The 22,602-nt window shown below is 38.4% G+C and overlaps 1 protein-coding gene across 1 annotated transcript in view; it reads right to left on the bottom strand.

Moving 5' to 3' along the window:
- Positions 1-22,602, bottom strand: part of ZNF565 (zinc finger protein 565) — a 61,497-nt gene that overhangs the window by 11,008 nt on the left and 27,887 nt on the right. Inside the window, exons 2-4 of the mRNA XM_090260704.1 lie at positions 18,512-18,586; positions 16,204-16,330; positions 15,651-15,746 (exon numbers count right to left, since the gene is read on the bottom strand). Coding sequence (XP_090116830.1) covers positions 15,651-15,746; positions 16,204-16,330; positions 18,512-18,520 — 232 coding nt within the window. The 5' untranslated portion in view covers positions 18,521-18,586. The remainder of the gene's footprint in view (positions 1-15,650; positions 15,747-16,203; positions 16,331-18,511; positions 18,587-22,602) is intronic.

Raw genomic sequence — 22,602 nt, forward strand, 5'->3', positions numbered from 1 at the left:
GATTGATTAGGGAGAAGAACCAGCAGAAGCCCATGAAAGACTGGGAAGTTGATCGGTTAGTTTGAAAGGGTGGCTGGTCCTTCCCAAGCTGAAGATAATGTAACCAAACTTAACAAAGCTCTCTCAAGTTCCTCCTCTCTCTCTCACCCAGTAACATGCACTTATCCCCATTAGTTCAAGAGTTCTCTCTCCATAGTAGCCATGAGGCCCTACCAGCTCCCTGGGACCCATGGCAGACAACATGGGTTTCAAGTGTGGGCCTGGGCACTGTGCCAGTCAGAGTGCAGCCAGGAAAGCAGACTAAACTAGCTGGGAGAGGACAAGTGATGAACTGAACCGAACCAATGGCACAGAATCTCTGGACCTTAGCCTTTGTACTGGGCTTGATGAAGACTAGGCTGGATTTTTTCCACAGTGGGAGAGATGGCAATGAGACACTGGGAGCCTAGGGGGAGTCCTTTGATTTGCTTCTAATCTCACTACTCAACCTCATCCTTCCTCACCTGAGTCTCTGGAAATGTTTTTCTTGCAGGCAATGAAAGGACACCATTTCCACCAGCAATACTCTTAATGAGACTATAAATAGACCCAAAGATTTTATCTTATTTAAATGGCTTCCTGTCTTTATCATCAGCTCTTTGTTTCAGTACACTGAGTCTTCTTAATACTAAAAAACTAAAATTTTGCTTACAACTATGTAACGTTCTATATTTGTCTTTAAAATCTTTTATTGTCATTTTGGTTAAATAAATAACTTACGTATTGTTCCACAATGACCTATAATTTTACTTGACCAAATATTTAAACATTGACAAGCTTCCTAAGATTAAAAAAATTAAAGTCTTTTCTTTGACCCTTGAGATTTTTTAAAAACTTCAGAGTTTTTTCAAAAGAAGGCCTAAATCATTTCAAAGATTTGTTCTCTTTATGAAAGAAAAAAAGTAAACTAATCAGGCCTATTTAGTATGTTAAATTACATGGGATGATTGTCAAATAAGTAATGCCAAAACACTTAGTCTTTCTCTGTCTCTTAAAGTTGTAACTCCTATCATGTCTTTAATATGTAAACACCTAGGAACTAACCAAACATTGCTAACAGAGACTGAAAAAAAGTGACCTTTTAAAAATACAAACTACTTGATAAATTCCTTTACAAACCTGATTTGTAAAAAGCTATGATTTTTTCTACAAAATTACTACAAAATAATAAAAAACAAAATAACTGTATATAAAAAATAAAATGTATGTTTTAGGTATAGAGAAATATATGAAACATAATGATGAACTTTTGTTGAAGAAAAAATGTTTCTTAGATAAAGAAAGATATAAAGTATATGGGTTTATTTTTAGGTAAAAAAAGAAAAATTTTGTCCTGGAGTAAAATTATTATTTCAAAATTTAAAAAAACGAAACTAAAAAATATATGTATGCTACAAAAGGTGTGTATACTTATAAAAGGTTCTTGGATGAGAGATCTTAAAAATATTTTATATATGGTTAAGCTAACTAGGATTAGAATAGATAACTAAGTCAATTACATTATTTATATGTACATATGTATGTAAACTCTCATCAAATCTTTAACCTTAGCCATTAAGTCTTTTGTCATTTACAGACAATTATTGTTTTACTCTGATGTTTTCACAAAAATGTTTCTACAAAGATGTTTTATCTTTAGAGATATTCATGGAAAAGCCTGTGACTCTAAAATACAAAACTTCAGGAACTCTTAACTGACTGATATGTAACCAAATTTAAAGATGCTGACTTGGACTCATGCTTCCCAATTTAAAGAAAGCTCTTATACCTAACTAGACTGCTCAGTCAACAGAGGATTTAAATTTTTTAAATTACTACAAAACAAAACAAACAATATCTATTATGAATGACTAACCCAAGATTCTGGATGAGGCTTATATAATCTGCACCTTTCTTTTCTCCTTTCCACTTTTTCCCTTCACTTTAGAATCTGCACCTTCCTTTTTTTCCATTTCCCCTTTTCCCCTCACTTTAGTCCCTTCTTATTGCATAAAAAACATGAAAGTCTAAGTACTCACTGCAATAGTTACTGTTTCCTTTTTCCTCTTAATTTCTATCTGAAAAGATAACATTGGACATCATCTTTAAACCTATTTCACAGGTCAAAATGTACAACTAGTTACACACATAGCCAAGGATGTTCTAATGCCTGTGATGTCAGCTGCAATGAAGGTACCAGATTTAAAAGAGTATTTTTTCCTCAAGACACAATGAAGAAAGAAAACTACAGGCCAATATCGCTAATAAACATAGATGCTAAAATCCTCAACAAAATATTGGCAAACAGGATCCAGCAACACATTAAAAAGATCATACACCACGATCAAGAGGTATTTAACCCAAGGATGCAAGGATGGTTTAATATTCACAGGGCAGGGGGAAAAAATGGGACAATTGTAATAGAAAAATAATAGTAAAAAAGAAGAAAAAATAATTTTTTTTCCTTAGGCAGGTATTATATTAACTGCCACAGTAATAGCCAACCCAAAAGAAAAATCTTTAAATTCCCTTACAAGAGTTATATTAGACAACAGAATTGCTCTTGACTATATACCTAGCTAAGCAAGGTGGGGTTTGCTCTATTATTAATACTTCTTATTGTACTTAGATAAAACACCTCTGATAAAATAGAGATAAAACTAGATAAAATCTGAACACAAGCCAAATGATTAAATACAATGCCCACTAACACCTCATGGTTATTTAATTCCTTCAACTAACTGCCTTCTGGTTCAGATCCAGTCCTCAAATTGACTTAACATTTTGTAATTATAAAAATTTTGCTTTTGTTTTGTTTGCACACCTTGAAGTTATAAAGACACTCTGATAATGTTGCTCAACATTTTGAGATGATCACTAAGGCCTATGAGATTTCATACTTAAAAAAAAGAAAACCTCAAAAAACTACAGATGTTTGCACTTAAAATGCCATAATGGTGAAGTCTTCCTCCTTCCTGGTGCACTTGTTGTTCAAATTAAGGCTCCTAAAAATAAAAAAATAAAGTATTTTCCCTTCTTCATGGAACATGACATACCAAGAATGACCTTTCCTGGCAATGAGAGGTGAATAATGGCATGACATACCTAAATGAGCCAATTGACAATGGAGGGCCAACTATGCTTTTAACAACTGATTAATGCTGCTTTCTGATGATTCATCAGTGATGCTTTCAAGGAAAAATCTCAATCAAAGAGGAAAAAAGTAAATAGTAATATAAATGAAACCACTTTAAAAGGGAGCCAGAGCTGCCATGCCAGAAAAACTGACATACAAATTTTATGCCTCACATCTTAGGAATGTTAAGACAGGACAAAATAACCTCTGGACTGGGCTTAAGCAATCTTGTGCCTTGCAGAAGAACTGCCTGCAAAATAACAAGAAAGCATTTATTCTGACTAATGGACTGATGGCTACTGGACCGAAAATTAAAAACATTGTTTAGAACTAATATCACCATGTTATGTTATCTGCTACAATAGAAATGCCTTCCTTATATTGATGTAATTGTTCCCCTTCCCTTTCTCATAAATACCTATTGCCTTTGTCTCCTAATGGGACATTACTTGGGCTTCTGTCTGAATTAATGATTCCCAATAAGTACCTACTGCCTCTCACTTTGAAAGGCATTTTATTTTTAGGTGAATAGTGGGATACTCTATAATCTAGGTATGGGAAAACCTAACAACGAAACAATGACTCAAAATCTAAAAGCCAGAAAAGACTGATGTATTCAACTATGTAATGGTGATAAACAAAACAAAGAAGCTTGCACATGAACAAAAAACACCAAAAGCAAAGTCAAAAAATGACAAATGACAGAGAAATTATTTGAAACTGACATTACTGATGAAGGCATGATCTTTACAAGTCATAAAAAGCTCTTGCCCTGACTGGCGTGGCTCAGTTGGTTGTCATCCTACAAAGTGAAGGGTCACCAGTTCAATTTTCGGTCAGGGCACGTGCCTGTCTGTGTTCCAGGTCCAGTGCCTAGTTGGGGAGTGTGAGAGAGGCAACCAATCAATGTTTCACACATTGATGTTTCTCTCCTTCTTTATCCTTCCCTGCGCTGCTTTCTAAAAATAAATAAATAAAATTAAAGAAAAAATTTAAAAAGTTCTTAAAAATTGAGAAATATCCTCAAAAGGCTAAACATATAGTTACCATCTGATCCTAAGTATACACACAAAAGAAGTAAAAACAGTGACTCAGATACTGTACACTAATATTCATAGCAGCATTATCCACAATAGCCAAATGGTAGAAAGAACCTAAGTGTTGTATCAGTAGATGAATGGATAAACAAAGTGTAATATATCACACAATGAAATATTATTCAGCCTTAAAAAGGAATAAAATTGTGATAAATATTATAACATCAATGCACCTTAAAAACATTATATAAGTGAAATGATCCAGATGCAAAAGGCTACATATTGTATTATTCCACTTATACGAGGTACCTAGGACAGGCGAATTCATAGAGACAGAAAGTAGAACAGAGGTTCTCATGGGCTAGGAGGAAGGGGAAATGGAGAATTATTGTTTAATGGGAACAGAGTTTCAGTGTGGGATGATAATTAAGTTCTGGAGCCCTGACTGATGTGGCTCAGTTGGTTGTGTGTTGTCCTGTAAAGCTAAAGGTCATGGTTCAACTCCCGGTCAGGGCACATGCCGGGGCTGTGGGCCCAGTCCCCAGCTGGAGCATTGGCCAGAGGCAATCGATAGATATTTCTCTCACATATCAAAGTTTCTCTCCCTCTCTTTCTCCCTGCCTTCCTCTCTCTCTAAAAATAAATAAATAAAATCTTAAAAAAAACAACTTCTGGAAATGGATGGTGGAGATGCTTGCACAACACTGTAATTAATGCCAGTGAATTGCATAGTAAAAAGCAGTCAAATGACTAAATTTTATGTAATGTTTATCATAATTTTAAAAAGATTTTTTTATCCTTGAACTACAAAGACTTGGAAAATATATCAACCAAATACTCCGTGAAAGATAATAATTATTACGAAGTAAACAGCAATGGGATTACTAGCAATATAATACAAAATTTCAGTGAAGTCATACTATATACACTGAATTTATGCATACTGAATGATATGTGTTCAAAAAACACAGCATGGTAGGCAAAATAATGACCTCCCTAAAGTTCTCCATGTTTTAATCCCTGCAACCTGTGAATATGTTATGTTACACAGCAAAGGGGAATTAAGGTTGGAGAGGAAATTATGGTTGCTGCTCAGCTGACAATGAGATGAGATCCTGGATTATCTGGGTGGGCCCAGTGTAACCACAGGGTCCTTATAAGTGAGAGAGGGAGGAGAATGAAGTCAGAGACAGAGATCTGAAGATGCTAAGCTGCCAGCTTTTAAGAGGGAGGGGGGCTATGACCCAAAGAATGCAGGCTACCTCTGGAAGCTGGAAAGGGCAAAAAAACCCGATTATCCTCTAGAGGCTCCAGAAAGGAATGCAGCCCTGCAGGCACCTTGATTTTAGTCCAGTGAAATGCATTTTGGACTACTAATCTCTAGAATTATAAAATAATAAATTTGGCCCTGGCTGAGGAGCTAAGTTGGTTGGAGCATTGTTCTGATGCACCAAGATAGTGGGCACATGCAAGAATCAACCAATAAGTGTATAAATAAGTGGAACAATAAAAATTGATGTTTTTCTCTCTCTCTCACCAATTAAAAAATAAAAAATCCTTTAAAATAATAAATTTGTGTTTTAAGACACCAAATTTATAGTAATTTGTTACAGAAGCCATAAGAATCTAATAGAAAGCCCGGCTGCTGTGGCTCAGTGGATTGAGCGTCAGCCCGCGAACCAAGTGTCGCTGGTTCGATTCCCAGTCAGGGCATGTAACTAGGTTGCATGTCAGGTCCCCAATTGGGGGCGCGAGTGAGAGGCAACCACACAGTGATGTTTCTCTCCCTCTCTTTCTCCTTTCCCCCTCTCTAAAAATAAATAAACAAACAAATTATTTTTTAAAAAAGAATCTAACAGATAAAGAAAAACTGAGTAATTCATCAATGTATCACACCTGTCCATTCCTTTTTACTTTTATTTATTTATTTTTAGAGAGAGGGGAAGGGAGGGAGAAAGGGAGAGAAACACCAATGTGTGGCTGCCTCTTGTGTGCCCCCAATTAGGGACCTGGCCTGCAACCCAGGCATGTGCCCTGACTGGGAATTGAACCAGCGACCCTTTGGTTAGCAGGTTGGCGCTCAGTCCACTGAGCCATACCAGTCAGGGTATACCTGTTCATTCTTATCCTTGGAGTGTACCCTCCCAAGGAAATGTAGACTAGAGCTAACGTACAAAGAAGCCAGAAAGTTGGTTCTTATTTTTGAACTTTGAAATGCAAATGTTTTGGTGATTTAAGGCTGGTTTAGGGTCATGGCAAGTGTAATTTTGATTCTACTGTATATACTTTTCAAACATAAACTTTCAACTCTATCTCCAAATCAGGGGATGGCAAACATTTTCTTTTCTTTTCCTTAAAAGGCCAGATGGTATATATTTTAAGCTTTGGGGTCTAAGAGGCAAAGATGAGGTTATTATGTAGGCTCTTATACAATGAGAGAAAAAAGTTACCACAAAGCTTTTATAGATGAAATTCAAAGTATAATACTAATTGATATTATACTTCATTTTTTTGCAATATGGGTGTATGAACGAGAAGAATAGAATTATTTTCTGAGAGAGATAACATTTCACTTAAGTGAAGTTCAAGGTTAGCGTTCTCCAGCATCAAAATTAATGGCAAATGTTCATCTGTTATTGCTGATCTGCAATGAGATTTTACATATTTCATCTTGAAAATGTTTCATATAGCTAGTACTGACAAATACTTATTTCAACCCATGAGCATATAATTTTAATTTTGTATATTCATCCCTTAGAAAGCATTTACAGAATTCAACAGGTTTATAGGTCACACAAAAACAGGTGGCAGGCTAGATTTGGCCCACAGGCCATAGTGTGCAGATAACTGATTTATATCATAAATGTTAGTGAAGAATAACACATACTATAAATTCATTAAATGTTACAAGAACAACAATAGAATGAAACTAAAATTCCAGATCCCTAAAACAAATAGAGCGGGGTGAGAATGGGAGTGAACTCGTGCAGAGGTCAAAAAGCTTTTTTCTTTAAAGAACCAGACAGTAAATGTTTTAAGCTTTGTGGGCCACATAATGTCCCTGTCATAGTAGGGGAGGACCCCCAAAAGCCTGGAATTATTTTCTGGAGGGCAGGCCCCTTGCAATACAAACTTCCCCCATTAGGTGAGTGTTCTAGGAACCCGTCTGTATCAGTGTACCAGCTGGTGTTGTGAGAAGCCGTGTTTGTCTTCAGTGATTTTTTTTTGGAAAACTTTCAACATTTGCCCATTTCAGGATGGGTGATTTAAGAGTGCACCTGCCCACACCGCGCTGAGTGTTCAGCAGTTTTTGACCAAAAACGGCATGACCCCTGTGCCCCATCCTCCCTGTTCACCTGGTCTTGCCCCGAGCAACTTTCTTTTTGTTTCCCCAGATTGAAAAAAGTCCTCAAAGGGAGAAGTTTTGCCAACGTGGAAGAGGTGAAACAAAAAAAGAAAGCAGAAACATTAAAAGGCATCAAAATTGATGCATTCAAAAACTGTTTTGAGCAGTGGAAAATGGTCTCAATAGGTGTTGCATCGAATGGAAAGTACTTTGAAGGTGACTGAAGTCTAAACATGTGAGAATAAATACATACTTTTTTATAAACAAATTCTGTTTTTTGTTTTTTGGTCCCCCCTCAAATATAATATTAAAACCTTTTCAAAATATAAAAACTGTTCTTAGCTGGTGAGTGGTACAAAAAACTGGCCATGGGCTGAATGTGACCCACAAATTGTAGTTTGCCAAATCCCAATCTAGAGAATAGGGAAGTAAAAGATGGTAGAGGTCCTACTTTGCTCAGGAAAAAAAAAAATCAAAGATACTATTTCATACCATTCTCCAATAAAAGAAACCAGGGCTACTTTAAGGAATGGCTGATTTCAGGGATGGGATAGAAAAAATATAAGATAAGCCTAAAATATGTTGTGGTACCAGAAAACACACAGTACTAAAGAATAAAGCCATGCTGAGAGAGCCCAGGAGTCAACCTGAAGGAGTTCCTAATGGCCAAAGCTTGAAATAACTGTTCAATTAATCAATGATAGTAGTGGCTACAACCCACAGACTACAATAAACACCCATAACCCCATACTGATAGAACCAAATCATTGAGTAAATAAATAAATGGAAGAGGGATGAGAGACAGCTCTTCTTTACAGAAGAATGCAAATTAATAAATGTAGAAAAAATAAGGGAAAGAAAATTAGCACTGGACAATACTATTATAATAACTGTTATAGACAAGATCCAACAATAGATGCTAAAATTCAGTAGACAAAATGTATAAACTGAAAATATCTCCTTGCAAGATAATTTCCAATTATAGATGGAAAAGTAAAACTTTACAGGGGAAAAACATAGGAGATACTGCTTTAACCAAGTGATCAAGATTAACACAGGCAATAAACCATTTTAACATAAAGTAAAAGCTGGTATGGTGCACAGAGGCTACATCGTATCATAGAGACATATATATCACTTCTGTGATATTTCTGCCAAAGATGAATAATCTCAATCTAATCATGAGAAAATACCAGACACACACTAGGTGAGAGACACTCTCAAAAATAGTACTCATCAGAAGTATCAAGGTCATTAAAGACTGAAAAACTGTCACTGATAGGAGTATGCTAAGGACACAAAAACTAAATAAAATGGCCCTGGTTGGTGTGGCTCAGTTGATTGAGTGCCAACCTGTGAACACAAAGGTCACCAGTTCGATTCCCAGTCAGGGCACATGCCTGGGTTGTGGGCCAAGTCCTGGGATGGGGACATGCGAGAGGCAACCGATTGATATATCTCTCACACATTGATGTTTCTCTCCCTCTCTTTCTCCCTTCCTTCTCTTCTCCTTAAAAATAAATAAATAAAATCTTTGAAAAAAACAAAACAAAACAAAAAAAGCTAAATGAAATGTGAGATCTGGGACTGGATCCTGAGACAGAAGAAGGACATTAGAAAAAAACCTGGTTGAATTCTAGTAAGATGTGCAGTTAATAGTATTATATCAGTGTTAATTTCCATTTTTGACAACTGTACTGTGGCCAAATAAAATGTTAACATTATTGGAAGCTGAGTGAAGGGTATATGGGAATTCTCTGTAACAATTTTGCAAGCCTAAAATTATTTCAAAATAAAAAAACATTAAAAAAAAAAACCCTTTAATACAAAGAGAAAAAAAAACTATTTCAATCTTGAGGTGAGTAGATAAATACAGGTTTAAGCATAATTTTAAAAGTAAAATTAAAGACTATTCTATTACAAAGCCCCAGGAAATACAACTTCAGAATCACCTGATGGTAGAATCATGGTAATAAAATGTGAGCAAAATAGGAATAGCTGGAAATAAGAATGAGGAACAGAAAATATAAAATAAAATGGCAGGAATGAGGACATACTAATTATCACAATAAATGAGAATAAACTGAATTCCCTTATTAAAGTCAAGGAATCGCAGACTGATTAAAAAAGAAAACTCTAGTAGAATCCTGATTACCATGGACACACTTAAAATAAAGTGGCAATAAGTTTTTTAAAAAGAGAAGCAAAGTTATTTCAATTTCAAGTCAACAAAAGGAGGGCATTTTTTATTAATATCAGAAAAATAAAACTCAAGGTTAAAAGCACTAAGTAGGAAAATAAAGGATGTGCTGATAAAAGTACAAATTGCATGAGGATCTTATTTCATTTTTACAAAAATGTAATTGTAGTAGCAAAATATATAATACAGTTCTCAGAATTTGCTAACCGAAGTACAGAGAAAGTTAAAGAATATGCAGATTCTGAATTATATATTCAAAAGATTTGTAGTTAAACAAAGAGGTGAGTGCCTTATCCAAAGAACTTTAGTTTTAAGTATGTATGACACATTTTCCAAAACTGGAACAATCTGACTTATCAACATTGGAAGAGAAAAGGAAGTGGAATGATTTCTTCTTTGAGATGAGAGAAAATTCCTGCCAAAACAGAATTTCATACTCAGTGAAAGTATCCTGTAATGAAGAATGAAGAATGTAGAATGAAGACATTTCCATGAGGTCAAAAACAGAGATTTTGTGAACTACCAGGCAAGATGGAGGTGTAAATACACACGCTGCTTCTCCTCACAACTAAGAAATGTACAACCACTTCAAAACTAAAAAAAAAAACAGAAAATCCAAAAAATTAAAACTATAGAGAAGTCCAGCAAGAAATAAAGAAGAAATAATCAACCAGAAAGGTAGCAGGGGTGGAGCCGGGACGGAGAGAAAGAGGAGCAGAGCAGCAGTTGCAGGGCGGTGCTTGGTGGCAGCATGGCTAGAGGTGATAGAGCTCGAGGGAGAGCAGTGGACAGGCATGGCTAGCAGCAGCTCTGACAAAAAACACAGTCATACCGCTTAAACCCAAGAAATGATCCCAGCCCCAAATTAGTCCACACAGCTTGCAGTTCCAGAGCCTGGGAAAATAGAGCCACATTGCTTCTGACTGTGAAAGCAAGTGGGGGCAGGGATGGAGGAAGAAGCTGCCAGTCTCGAAAAGGAGACAGCTTGCTTAGTACAGAACGGGGAAGGAGTGCTTGGAAAAGTGGCAGCAACTGGCACTTTTCCCTCTCAGACCCCTCCCCCACATACAGCACCAAAACACTAATGAATACCTAAGGCTCTGCCCCCTATAACGTAAGAGGCGCAACAGCCCTTGTCCGAATCACAGAGGTAAACACAGAAATATGAGGAGACAGAGAAGTACGACACAGAAGCGGAGGCAGGTCAAGGTCCCAGTGACACAACTAAGCAATGATCAGTTAGCACACATAACAGATGAGGAGACAGACAACTTAACAGATGCACAGTTTAAGGTATTGGTGATTAAGATGCTCACAGACTTGACAGCAAATATTAAACAGGACGGAGAAAGAATGAAGGCTATCCTCACTGAAATGAAGGAAAATCCACATGAAACAAGTGGTGAAGGAAAGGAAACCAGGATTCAAATAAACAAATTGGAACATAATGAAGAAACAAACAGTCAACCAGTACAGAAGAAGGAAATGAGAATTTTAAAAAATGAGGAGAGGCTTAGAAACCTCTGGGACAGCCATAAACATGCCAACATCTGAATCATAGGGTTGCCAGAAGATGACGAGGGAGAGCAAGAAATTGAAAATTTATGTGAAAAAATAATGAAGAAAAACTTCCCTAATTTGGGGAAGGAAATGGACATACGGGTCCAGGAAGCACAGAGAATCCCAAACAAACTAGACCCAAGGAGGACCACACCAAGATACATCATAATCAAAATGCCAAAGGTTAAGGATAAAGATAATCTTAAAAGCAGCAAGAGAGAAGAGGATAATTATCTACAAAGGGGTACCTATAAGACTGTCAGCTGAGAGACTTCTGGCCAAGATGGAGGCCTAGACTGACACGCTCCATCTCCCTCCACAACTAAGAAGGAATACAACTACAGCAAAACCAGAAATAACCAGAAGTTTCAGAAAATAAAGCTACATGGAAGTCCAATTTATGAAATTATAAACAAGTGCTCGTCCAAATGGGTAGGAGGGGTGAATCCGGGGTGGAGAGGTCAAGCTGTGTTAGCGGCGGCGGCGGCAGCAGCAGCGGCGATGGCAGCGGGACTGTGGTAAGCACAGACACCCGTATTTAAGGGGAGGCAAGAAGCACCTGGGAAGCAGCTGTAGCTGCAGATCAAACCCATCACCTCACGATTCCAACGCCGAGGAAGGTAGACCCCCATTGCCTTGGACTGTGAGGCCCAGAGGGTGTGGGGACAGAGGAGGAGGCTCCCAGTCTCTCAGTGGAGAGAGAACGGCAGGAATCCATCTTGGACCCCCGCCGCAACACGAAGGGCCACAGTGTGGTGAGAAGGGTCACCCGGTAGTGATGAGTGCATGGAGCTCTGCCCCCTATAGCATAGGAGTGTGACAGCCCCGCCCAGGAAGCAAAAGACTGCCAGTATGGCAGGGATAATGATAGAGATCCCAATCATACAGCTGACCAGAAAGCAAATACATGAATTAACAGACAGATAGATAACCTTTCTGAGGCTCAGTTCAGAGCTATAGTTATAAGACAACTTACAGAACTAACAGAGGGACTTAAGATGGGGAAGGAATGAAGGCTAGTCCTGCTGAAGTGAATGAAAACACATACGAAACTAGTGGTGAGGGAAGGAAAACCAGGGATCAAATCAACAAATCGGAACATAGGGAAGGAACAAACAGTCAACCAGTGCAGAAAGAGGAAACAAAAAGTGAGAAAAATGAGGAGAAGCTCAGGAACCTCTAGGACAATTATAAGAGAGCGAACATCTGAATCATAGGGTTGCCAGAAGGTGACGAGGCAGATAAGAAATTGAAAAATTATGTGAAAAAATAATGAAGGAAAACTTCCATAATTTGGGGAAGGAAATAGACATAAGGGTCCAGAAAGCACAGAGAGTCCCAAAAAAACTAGACCCAGGGAGAACCACACCAAGACACATTATAATCAAAATGTCAAAAATTAAAGATAAAGAGAGAATCTTTTTTTTTAAATAATTTATTTGTTTGTTTATTTATTTATTTTTAGTGAGAGAGGAAAGGAGAAAGAGAGGGAGAGAAACATCACTGTGTGGTTGCCTCTCACTCGTGCCCCCAACGGGGGACCTGACGTGCAACCTAGTTATGTGCCTTGACTGGGAATCAAACCAGCGACACTTGGTTCACAGGCTGACGCTAATAAAGAGAGAATCTTAAAAGCAGCAAGAGAGAAGAAGAGAATTATGTACAAAGGGGTCCCAATTAGACTATCAGCTGCTTTCTCAAAAGAAACTTTGTAGGCAAGAAAGGACTAGCAGGAAATATTCAAAGTGATGTAAAGCAAGGACCTACACCCAAGATCACTCTATCCAGCAAAGCTGTCATTCAGAATGGAAGGGCATACATAGTAAGTGCTTCCCAGACAAAGTAAAGCTGAAGGAGTTCATTATCACCAAGCCATTATTATATGAAATGTTAAAGGGACTTATTTAAGAAAAAGGATATCAAAACTACAGATATTAAAATGAAAACAGTATCACAGCTATCAACAAAAGAAGCAAGGAAATGGAAACAAAGGAAACTAAGCAGACAGCCAGAGTGGGAACAGAATCATAGGTATGGGGACCATGTGGGGGGAGGGCAGTTGGGAGGGGGAAGGGGGAGAGGGAGGGAAATGGTGCCGGAATTAACAAGCATAGTAGGAGGGTGGGGAATGGACAGGGGGATGTTGAGAAGAGCTTTATGCACAACTCATGGACATGGACTAAGGGTGGGGGACTGCTGGAGGGAGAGGTGTTGCTGGGTGGAGGGGAGTAAAGGGAAAAGAAATTGGGACAACTGTAACAGCATAATCAATAAAACATACAAAAGCAAAAACAAAACAGATTTTGTCAGCAGACCCTCACAAAAGAAAAATTTTAAGGGTGTTCTTTAGATAGAGAAAAAAATGATTCCAGATGAAAATAAATAATGACAAAACAGCAGATTAGTCGGGGGGGGGGTGTGGGTAACTGATAGTTAAGTATTCAAAAGTTCCAGTACTGTCTAGTAAGTGTCAATTAATACTTGCTAACATTTTTTTAGTAGTCATGATTGCCTGACACTATTCTGGAAATTTTCACATTATTATTAATGCATACAAAAGCCACAAAAACTACTTAAGACATTATTTTTATTCCATTTGCAGAGAAGAAAACTGAAGCACAGAAAATGTAAATAATTTACCTAAATTCACAGATGTGGTAAGTGGCAGAGCCAAGATTTGAATTCAGGCAGTCTGACTCTAGAGCTGTCCTCAGCCACTACAACTCTTTACCTCTAAAAGTTTATAGATGATGGGCAGAGGAGGGCAAAGGGGAAAAACTGGGACAACTGTAATAGAATAACAATAAAATGATTTAATTAAGAAATAAATTTAATAATAAATTAAAACATTTATAGATGAATTGATGAATGAGGTAAAGTGAGAAGCTGATTTAAAAAAATAAGTATTTTTAAAGGGATGAAGGGACTTGCAGAAAAATGGATCCAAAGTACAGGTAACACATTTGCCTCTGGGGAAGATGGGAGCACATCTCTTTTTGAAATGGGATAAAAATATGAGAGAAGATTTTTATTTGCATCTCTCTGATGGCTAGTGATGTTGAGCATTCTTTCATATGTCTATGGGCCCTCTGTATGTCCTCTTTCAAGAAGTGTTTGTTCAGGTCCTTTGCCCATTTTTTAATTGGATTGTCTGTCTTCTTGGTGTTGAGTCATATAAGTTTTTTATATATTTTGGAGATCAAACCCTTGTCTGAGGTATCATGGGCAAATATGTTTTCCCATACAGTTGGTTCCCTTTTCATCTTGCTGATGTTTTCTTTTGCTGAGCAGAAACTCTTTAGTTTGATGTAATCCCATTTGTTTATTCTTTCATTTCCCATGTCTTAGGAGATATATTGGCACAATGAGATACCACTTCACACCAGTCAGAATGGCCATCATCAACAAATCAACAAACAAGAGCTGGCAAGAATGTGGAGAAAGGGGAACCCTACTGCAATGCTGTTGGGAATGCAGACTGGTGCAGCCACTACAGAAAACAGTATGGAATTTCCTCAAAAAACTAAAAATGGAGCTGCCTTTTGATCCAGCAATTCCATTGCTAGGATTATACCTGGAGAATCTTGAAACCCCAATTCAAAAGAACCTATGCACCCCTATGTTCATAGCAGCCCTGTTTACAATAGCCAAGTGCTGGAAACAGCCTAAGTGCCCATCTGTAGATGAGTGGATCAAAAAACTGTGGTACATTTACACAATGGAATACTATGCAGCAGAAGGAGAGAAGGAATGCCTACCGTTTGCGACAACATGGATGGAACTAGAGAGAATTATGCTTAGTGAAATAAGCCAGGTAGTGAAAGACAAATACCATATGATCTCACTTAATACAGGAAACTAATTATCAACACAGACAAATAGGCAAAATAGAACCAGAGGCATGTAAACAAGGAGCAGACTAACAGTGAATGGGGGGAGGAGGGGGGAGGCGAAAAGGGGTAAGAAGGGGAAGGGTCTAGTCAAGGAACTAGCATAAATGACCCATGGACATGGACAACAGGGTAGGGATTGACTGTGGGAGCGGGGGGCAGGTTGGGGGGAGCAATGGGAGAAAAAGTGGGACAACTGTAAAAGAAAAACAATAAATAAATAAATAAAATACAAGAGAAGAAAGAACAGAGAGGAATTAACAGGGATAAGGACAAGGTTCCCTTGGAAGCTGAGGCTGACAAGGTCTTTGCTCTTCCTGTATTGGGCATTTATTTTCCTCAGTTTTTGGTAGGGCTTTGAGGGGAGTTTTCCTGACAATAGCTCAAATTACTGTTATCAGTTGACTCACCTACTGGGCTGTTACTTCCAATGACCTCCCCCACTGGATTAACCCTTGCTCACCTGAGAACCATGGTCCTGCTATATCATTTGCAACCATCCAGGGTTCTTTCCCTTGCTCCAGTAAGGAGATGACATCAGGCTTAGAAAAGGAAAGTCCTGTTTATAGGAAGAGATATGGGGAATGATCATGTTGTTCCAAAATGCAAACCTAGTGTCTTAGTTCCTGAGGAAAAGAGGCAATTACATAAAGTAAGGTGTGAAGGTTGTCCAAAGGATAGGAAGATGGAAGTGTCAATGAAACTACCCACTTACACTTCCATTCCTCGCTGTTCCTGACTCTGCTCTGTGCCCTGGACAGTTTCCTTGTACAGGACTATATTATACTGGTCCAATCATTTTTTACTGGGTTTGTCAGACGGAAAGCATCAGCAGATCAGCATGCAGGAGAAAACGTAGTTCAGGCTATTTCTTATCCCTCTCCCTCCATTGTTTGACTCAGGAGTTCTGGAAGTAGCTCAGCTGCTGCCAGCCAGGCCCTTCTCCACAATCTTCTACTGTTGTAGTCCCTGGGAGCCTTGTTTCTGTCTGGCCCTGTAGTATACAATATCCTTACCTAGTGAGACCAAGTTACTGAAGTTCTCCAAAGTTACATCCCTGTACAAGTCCCTCTGGGCAGGTTCCAGACACTTCCATTCTTCCTGAGAGAACTCTATGGCCACATCCCTGAATGTCACCAATCCCTGAAACAATAAACCCATGCATTACTAGTAAATGAAAGGGCTTTTTTATTTTTTCATTTATTACAAAAAAATTTCAAAATACACAAAGGTACAGAGAATAATATAATGACCCCCATAAATCCATCACTGCTTCAACAATTACTGTAAAAAGAGTTTGCATCTGGTTTCATCTCTTCCTTTCCATTTTCTACTCCTGGTATATCTTGTGGCAAATACCACATACCAAACATCATAGTATTTCATCCACAAATACTTTAGTATCTAACAGATTATATATTTTTAAGGCATAGCCAGAATATCATTATCATACTTAGTAACATTAACAATAATTACCTAGTAATCAGACCAAGTTTCAAATTGCCCCAACATTCTGAAAAGTGACTTTTTTTTTTTACTGTTGATTTGTTCAAATCAGGATTCAAACAAGGTTCACACACTGTGTTCAGCTGATTGATATGTTTTCTAAAGTCTCTCAAATCTCTAACAGTCCCCAAAGGTCCTTTAACATTTTTATTGATATCTATTTATCAAGAAACATTTAAAGCAGTAGAATTTCCCAAATTTTGGATTTGGCTGACTGCATCTTCATGATGTAGTTTAACACATTCTACTTCCATATTTTCTATGAAAGGTAGTAAGATCCGGAGGCCTGACTGATGTTATTTTTTGAGGAGGGCATGCATATGTTAGAGGTGGTTCTGTGTACTTCCTGTGGTGTCCCAATAGGAGGCACATAAAAACTGGTTGTCCCATTTTTAATGAGGTTAAAATTGATGAGTAGGTTCAGTCTTTAACCTGATCCATCCAGGAAAATGTCTTTAAGATGGAAAGAGAAGGGTGCTGTAGGAAGGAGGTGATGAAACAAGGTAGCTGGCTAGGGCTGAAAGTCTATGCCAGGAAGGATGTGTAAGAAGCAAATTTACATGATGAAAGGCCTGCATGCTTTAGAATATTCCTGTGGCTACAGATGAGAAGGATCTCCTCTACTATTTTCCAAAAGGTCTGGGAATGAGCAAAATCTAGCTAAGTGGGGTCTTATAAATAAACATATACAAAACACACAGCAAACGTGAGCCATTAAAAGTGCATCCCCTTTTACCATTTCTTTCTCCCTTGAGATAAAAGGAAGAAAGAATCCAAAACATCTTATAAATCTCTATCTTAAAATAGAGGATACAAAATTTCTATGAAGAAATTTTAAGTCTATCCTGAAGACTCAGGGTCATAAGTAGTCTGTAGATCTCAACTTAGGTTATACCTTCTCCTTCAGGATACACTTGGGACCATGCAGAGTGTGGGCTAGTTGTCACAATATTAGGGGAGATGAGGCTGGGGGGTGCAGTGTGCTAATGACATTAGTGCTGGCGGGCATCAGGAATGTTAAGTGTCCTGAATTAGCTGTGCTATTTACCCTGGACAGTCTCATACAACAAAGAACAATACTGCTGAAACTGACAACAGTGTTCCCACTATTTCTGTTTGCTGGACATCATGAGTAATTTTTGGTTATGGCAAATTTTATAATAAACACATTTTATTTACCTTATAATATTGCACTTTATGTCCTATAAGATGTAATCATTCCATTATCTGGAGGACACTGAGTTTAAACAGGATTTGTTAATATTTATCACCCTTCACTTCTACTTTTTCCTGAAACAGAGAGTTGAAGGAGGGTGTACTTCAGTCCTATAAATGTGGCCCATAACCAACACGGATTGTTCAACCTCAGTTTATCACTTTACAGTTATTCATGTCTCATAAATTCCCTTGCAGTGCTGAAGAACTTCTGATAATGTGAAATATTTTATGATTTTTAAAGAGGGGGTGATATTTAAAAATAGAAAAAAGAGAAACTACCCAGGTTAATGAAAAATATCAAAGTTATCTTATCTTTGGCCCCATTCAACCATGGTTCTAAGAAGGGAGGCTCTCAAGAGAACTTATTTCTGCTCCACTGGTGTTCTGGTAAAAGCACTGTGCCCATATGTGACCACTGGTGGAGAGGGCCACTAAGGGAGGGGAGGCACCATCATTCATTCCCTGGAATGGAGGAAATGGAAGCAGGTTGCTGAGTGGGGTTCAGCTCAGACAGGGAAGTTTTAGGGTAAAGAACACAAATGTTCACATAATCTGGAGGAAAGATAGGTTATTTTAAGTACAGAGGGAATTTCAACTTACCTGGGCCATGGCTTTTTAGAACTACCTGACCTGCTCAGATTTTTCTAGGTTCTTCTCTTGGACAAGTACAGAGTCCTGAAAAAGCAGAGTAGGGGGAGAAGGGGCAAATCTCTCATAAATTTAGCTTGCCTCAACAATCCGAAATAGATGAGCTGAAAAACAATTGAACTTCCAGTGTGCCTGCTCTACTTCCCCTGACCTCCCCATGTCTTACCACACAACATTAATTCTAAGAACAAAACCCAGCCCCTCCTTAAACCCAAGGGAAACCAAAAGATGGATTCAAGGCAGATGTGCTCCAGCACAGACAAAAAATCCATGCACCTCAGCAGGAGGGATTCTGGCCTGAATGTTCATTCATCTTGTTGCTGCTAATCTATACCCTAGATGGGGCCTAGATAGCTTCCACCTGTTCCAAGCAGATCTTCCTTTGCAGCTGCAGCAAGGAGGATCATAACTCGGACTCACCCACTTTACCCTCTAAGGATGAGGACAGTGTCAGAATAGCATAGCTGTGCAGGCCAAACCTTGTGAAAAAGACATTCTTAAACAAAGTCTTTCAGCTTTTGTGAGCTCAACAGGTAAAACCTTTTGGGTAGCTCCCTGACTACTTTCTCTTTCTAAGTCCAAAAGGGGGCCATACCACTCATACTGGAGGCTTAGTCAAAGCCTCCCGCTCCAGCTGCACTCACCAGACAGGAACAAGAGAACCACAGTAATATAGGTTATCTCACAAGAATACTTGCGCATCCAGAGTACTGATCTGAGTGGGAACTCAATTTGTAGCAGACTCTTTGCCCAGCACTTAGTTTTCAATTAAACCCTTCCTATTGCTTTTCTACAGAATGTCACTTCCTCACTGGCTGGCAGTTGCTGAGGCTAGAGTTCTGCAGAGAATGGCCTGTACCTCCAGGTACTGAGATCTCAGGGGTTTTAAGGAGGATAGCAAGGCTGGTTTTAATTAGAGGGGCAAGAAGCTTCCCATGGTGGGAGTGTCAGAAGAAAGACTAATTTAATCAATGGGGATGGTGTCATGGAAAATTTCCTATAAGTTATAGAACATGACCTGGACCTAAAAATCAGAAAATTTTAATAGAAAAGGGAAAGAAGGGCGTTCTGAGAAGAGTGAAGAGCAGTGGCAAAACAGTGGACCAGAAGTATATGGTGTGTTTGAGGAGTAAAGAATAATCTGGAATGACTTGTATAGTTTGGGCAAAGTCTAGATTAGTGTGTGTTGGACAATAAACACTCTGTGATGACTGAAATCTGTGCCATCAATAATGTAGCCATTAGCCTCATTTGACTGAGGAACTAAACTTTTTACTTAATTTTAATCATCCAAATTTAAATTTAATTAGTTTGAGAACCCACAGGAAGATACTGCTGGAGATTACATTAGGGGTTGGAAAATGAAGGTGTATGAATGAAATAAAATAAGAGCAAGGACCAAGTCTCATCATCACTGTGACTGACACTTGCCATGGTGTCTGAAGGATATAAGTGATCAATGAATACTGACTGAATATATAAAAGTTTGGTTTTCATTCATTAATAAATGGAAGGACACTGAAAAACTTAAAGAAGGATAAGGCCAATATGACTAGATTATTTTATTGGAGATAAGTAAAATTGAAGTCAGGAATATCAACTAAAAGGTGCTTATACTTTCCCAAGCATACCAAGGATCTGACCCCAGGATAGTTAATGATAATGGAAATGAGATGGAAGGGATGAATTCAGGTGTAGAGAAGAAGTAAAATCAACAGCCTCTGGCATCTAATTGGATATGGAGGGAGGCAGAGAGAGAAAGAAAGGGGAGTAAGGAACTCTCCCATATTTTACTAAGTTCCTACCTCAAATGGCATGGTCCCATTTGTGAGGAAGATAATAAATCCAGTCCCTGTCCCAGTGGATCCCACATTCTAATGGAAAAAGGCAGTAGCAAATACACTGATACTGCTATTTATATGCCAAGTGGCCACAGTATTATGGAAAAAAGAAAAAAGAATAAGGGGGTAGAGAGTTTGGGGGGCATGGAGGGTAGCCCGAGAAGGTTTTTCAGTGAGAAGGTGCCACATAAGAATGGAGTGAGTGATTAATGTAGATATCTAGGGGAGGTATATTCCTAGCAGAGGGAATAGCAATTGCAAAGGCCTCAAGGCAGGAGCAGGCTTTCTTTGATCAACACAGGAAGGAGACTAGAGTGGCTGAAGTGAAGTATATGAGAGAAAAGAAGGTCAGAGGCTCATCTGGCTCATAGAAGTAGCTGAAAGTTGGATCACATGGGGCTTGTAGGTCATTGTAAGACCTTAGGTTTTTACTCTTGAGTAAGACACGAAGCCACTGAACTGTTTTAAGCCAAGGAATGGCATGATCTGATTTAGATTTAAAAGGATTACTCATGGCCCTGGCTGGAGTGGCTCAGTGGATTGAGCACTGGCCTGCGAACCAAAGAGTTGCTTGTTCGATTCCCAGTCAGGTAACATGGCTGGGTTGCAGGCCAGGTTCTCAGTTGGGGACGCGTGAAGGCAACCACACAATGATGTTTCTCTCCCTCTCTCCCACCCTTCCTCCCTCTCTAAAAGTAAATTTAAAAAATCTTAAAAATAAAAGGGATCACTCATGAAAAATGTATAAAGAGGACAAAGGGGTGAAGGAAGCAGGGAAACCAGTGAGAAGCTTACTGCAGTAATCTAGGCCAAGGGTGAGTATGGTGGAGGCGATGAGAAATGATGAGATTCTAGATATCTTCTGAAGGTAGAGCTGACAAGATTTGCTACTTATAGGTATGTAAGAAAATAAAGCCAGGATGACACTAAGGTCTTCAGCTTGAGCAACTAGAAATATGAAGTTGTCATTTTTTAACACAAAAGACTGTGAGAGAAGCAGGTCTGGAGTGACTATTATGATTTCTGTTTTAGACCTTAATACTTGAAATGATTATTACATACCCAAGTGGAAATGTCAAGTGTCCATCAGACATTTGGTTCTGAAATTCAGGACTAAGTCCAAATGTGCAAATATAAAATTGGAGCCCTGGCCAGGTAGCTCAGTTAGTTAGAGTCATCACAGTACGCCAAGGTTGCTGTGGATTCAATCTCTAGTTACAGCACATACAAGAAGCAACAATGAATAAATAAGTGAACTGAATAAATAAGTGGAACAACAAATTGATGTCTCTCTTTCTCCCCTCCTTTTCTTTCTCTAAAATCAATCAATAACAAATATTTAAAATAAATAAATTTGTAAATTACTGATGTACAAATGGCATTTAAAGCCCTGAGATTAGATAAGTTCACCTACAGAGTGAGTGAAAGTAAGGAAAATGTAAAAATATAAACAAAGCCACCCGAAAATGGAGTCTGAGCTGACATCCCAGAGGAAGGGCTTTGTAGTCTTACTCCTCAAACCTTTGGAATGTTAATGCTGGGAGAAAGAACTTTTGGACTGGGCTTAAAGCAACACTGTATCACAAACAACTGTTTGCAAAGATAACAGTAAAGCAGGTATTATGATTACTGAACTGAAAATTAAAAACATTCTTTAGAATTAGCATTAGTATGTTAGCTTATCTGAAATGCCCTACTTCTGTTGATGTAATTTCCCCTTCTCTTTCTCATAAATTTTCCCCTGCCTCTGTCTCCTAATCAGAACACTGATTCAAGTCTTGGTTTGAATCAGTGCTTCCTGAATAATTATTCATTTGGATCTCAAATAAAAGCCTGTTGGCTCTTACTTTGGCCTTTTGTTCTTAGGTTAGAAGGTCCAAGACGTGAGCCCAGGGACTCAAATTTAGAGAACTGGGAGATGAAAAGGAAAAAAGGAATCTGAAAAGGAGACACCATTGGAATAGAAGAAAAAATAAGATAATTGGGCTTCACTAGAAGCCCAACGAAGAAAGTATACCAATAAGGCAGGTAAGAATCACAGCATGGCTTCCTCCCTGCTTGCTATTTTCTCTCAATAAACTTCTTTTCTTCTGCTTGCTTCGTCCTCATGGTTCTCTGAGCAACACTGTTCTTACAGAAAGTATACCAGTAAGGTAGGTAAGAACAGTGGCCAAATGAAAGATGAAAAATGTCCATTGGCAT

The sequence above is a fragment of the Furipterus horrens genome, unplaced genomic scaffold (assembly GCF_987537825.1).
Source record: "Furipterus horrens unplaced genomic scaffold, mFurHor1.1.pri manual_scaffold_13, whole genome shotgun sequence".
NCBI lineage: Eukaryota > Metazoa > Chordata > Mammalia > Chiroptera > Furipteridae > Furipterus > Furipterus horrens.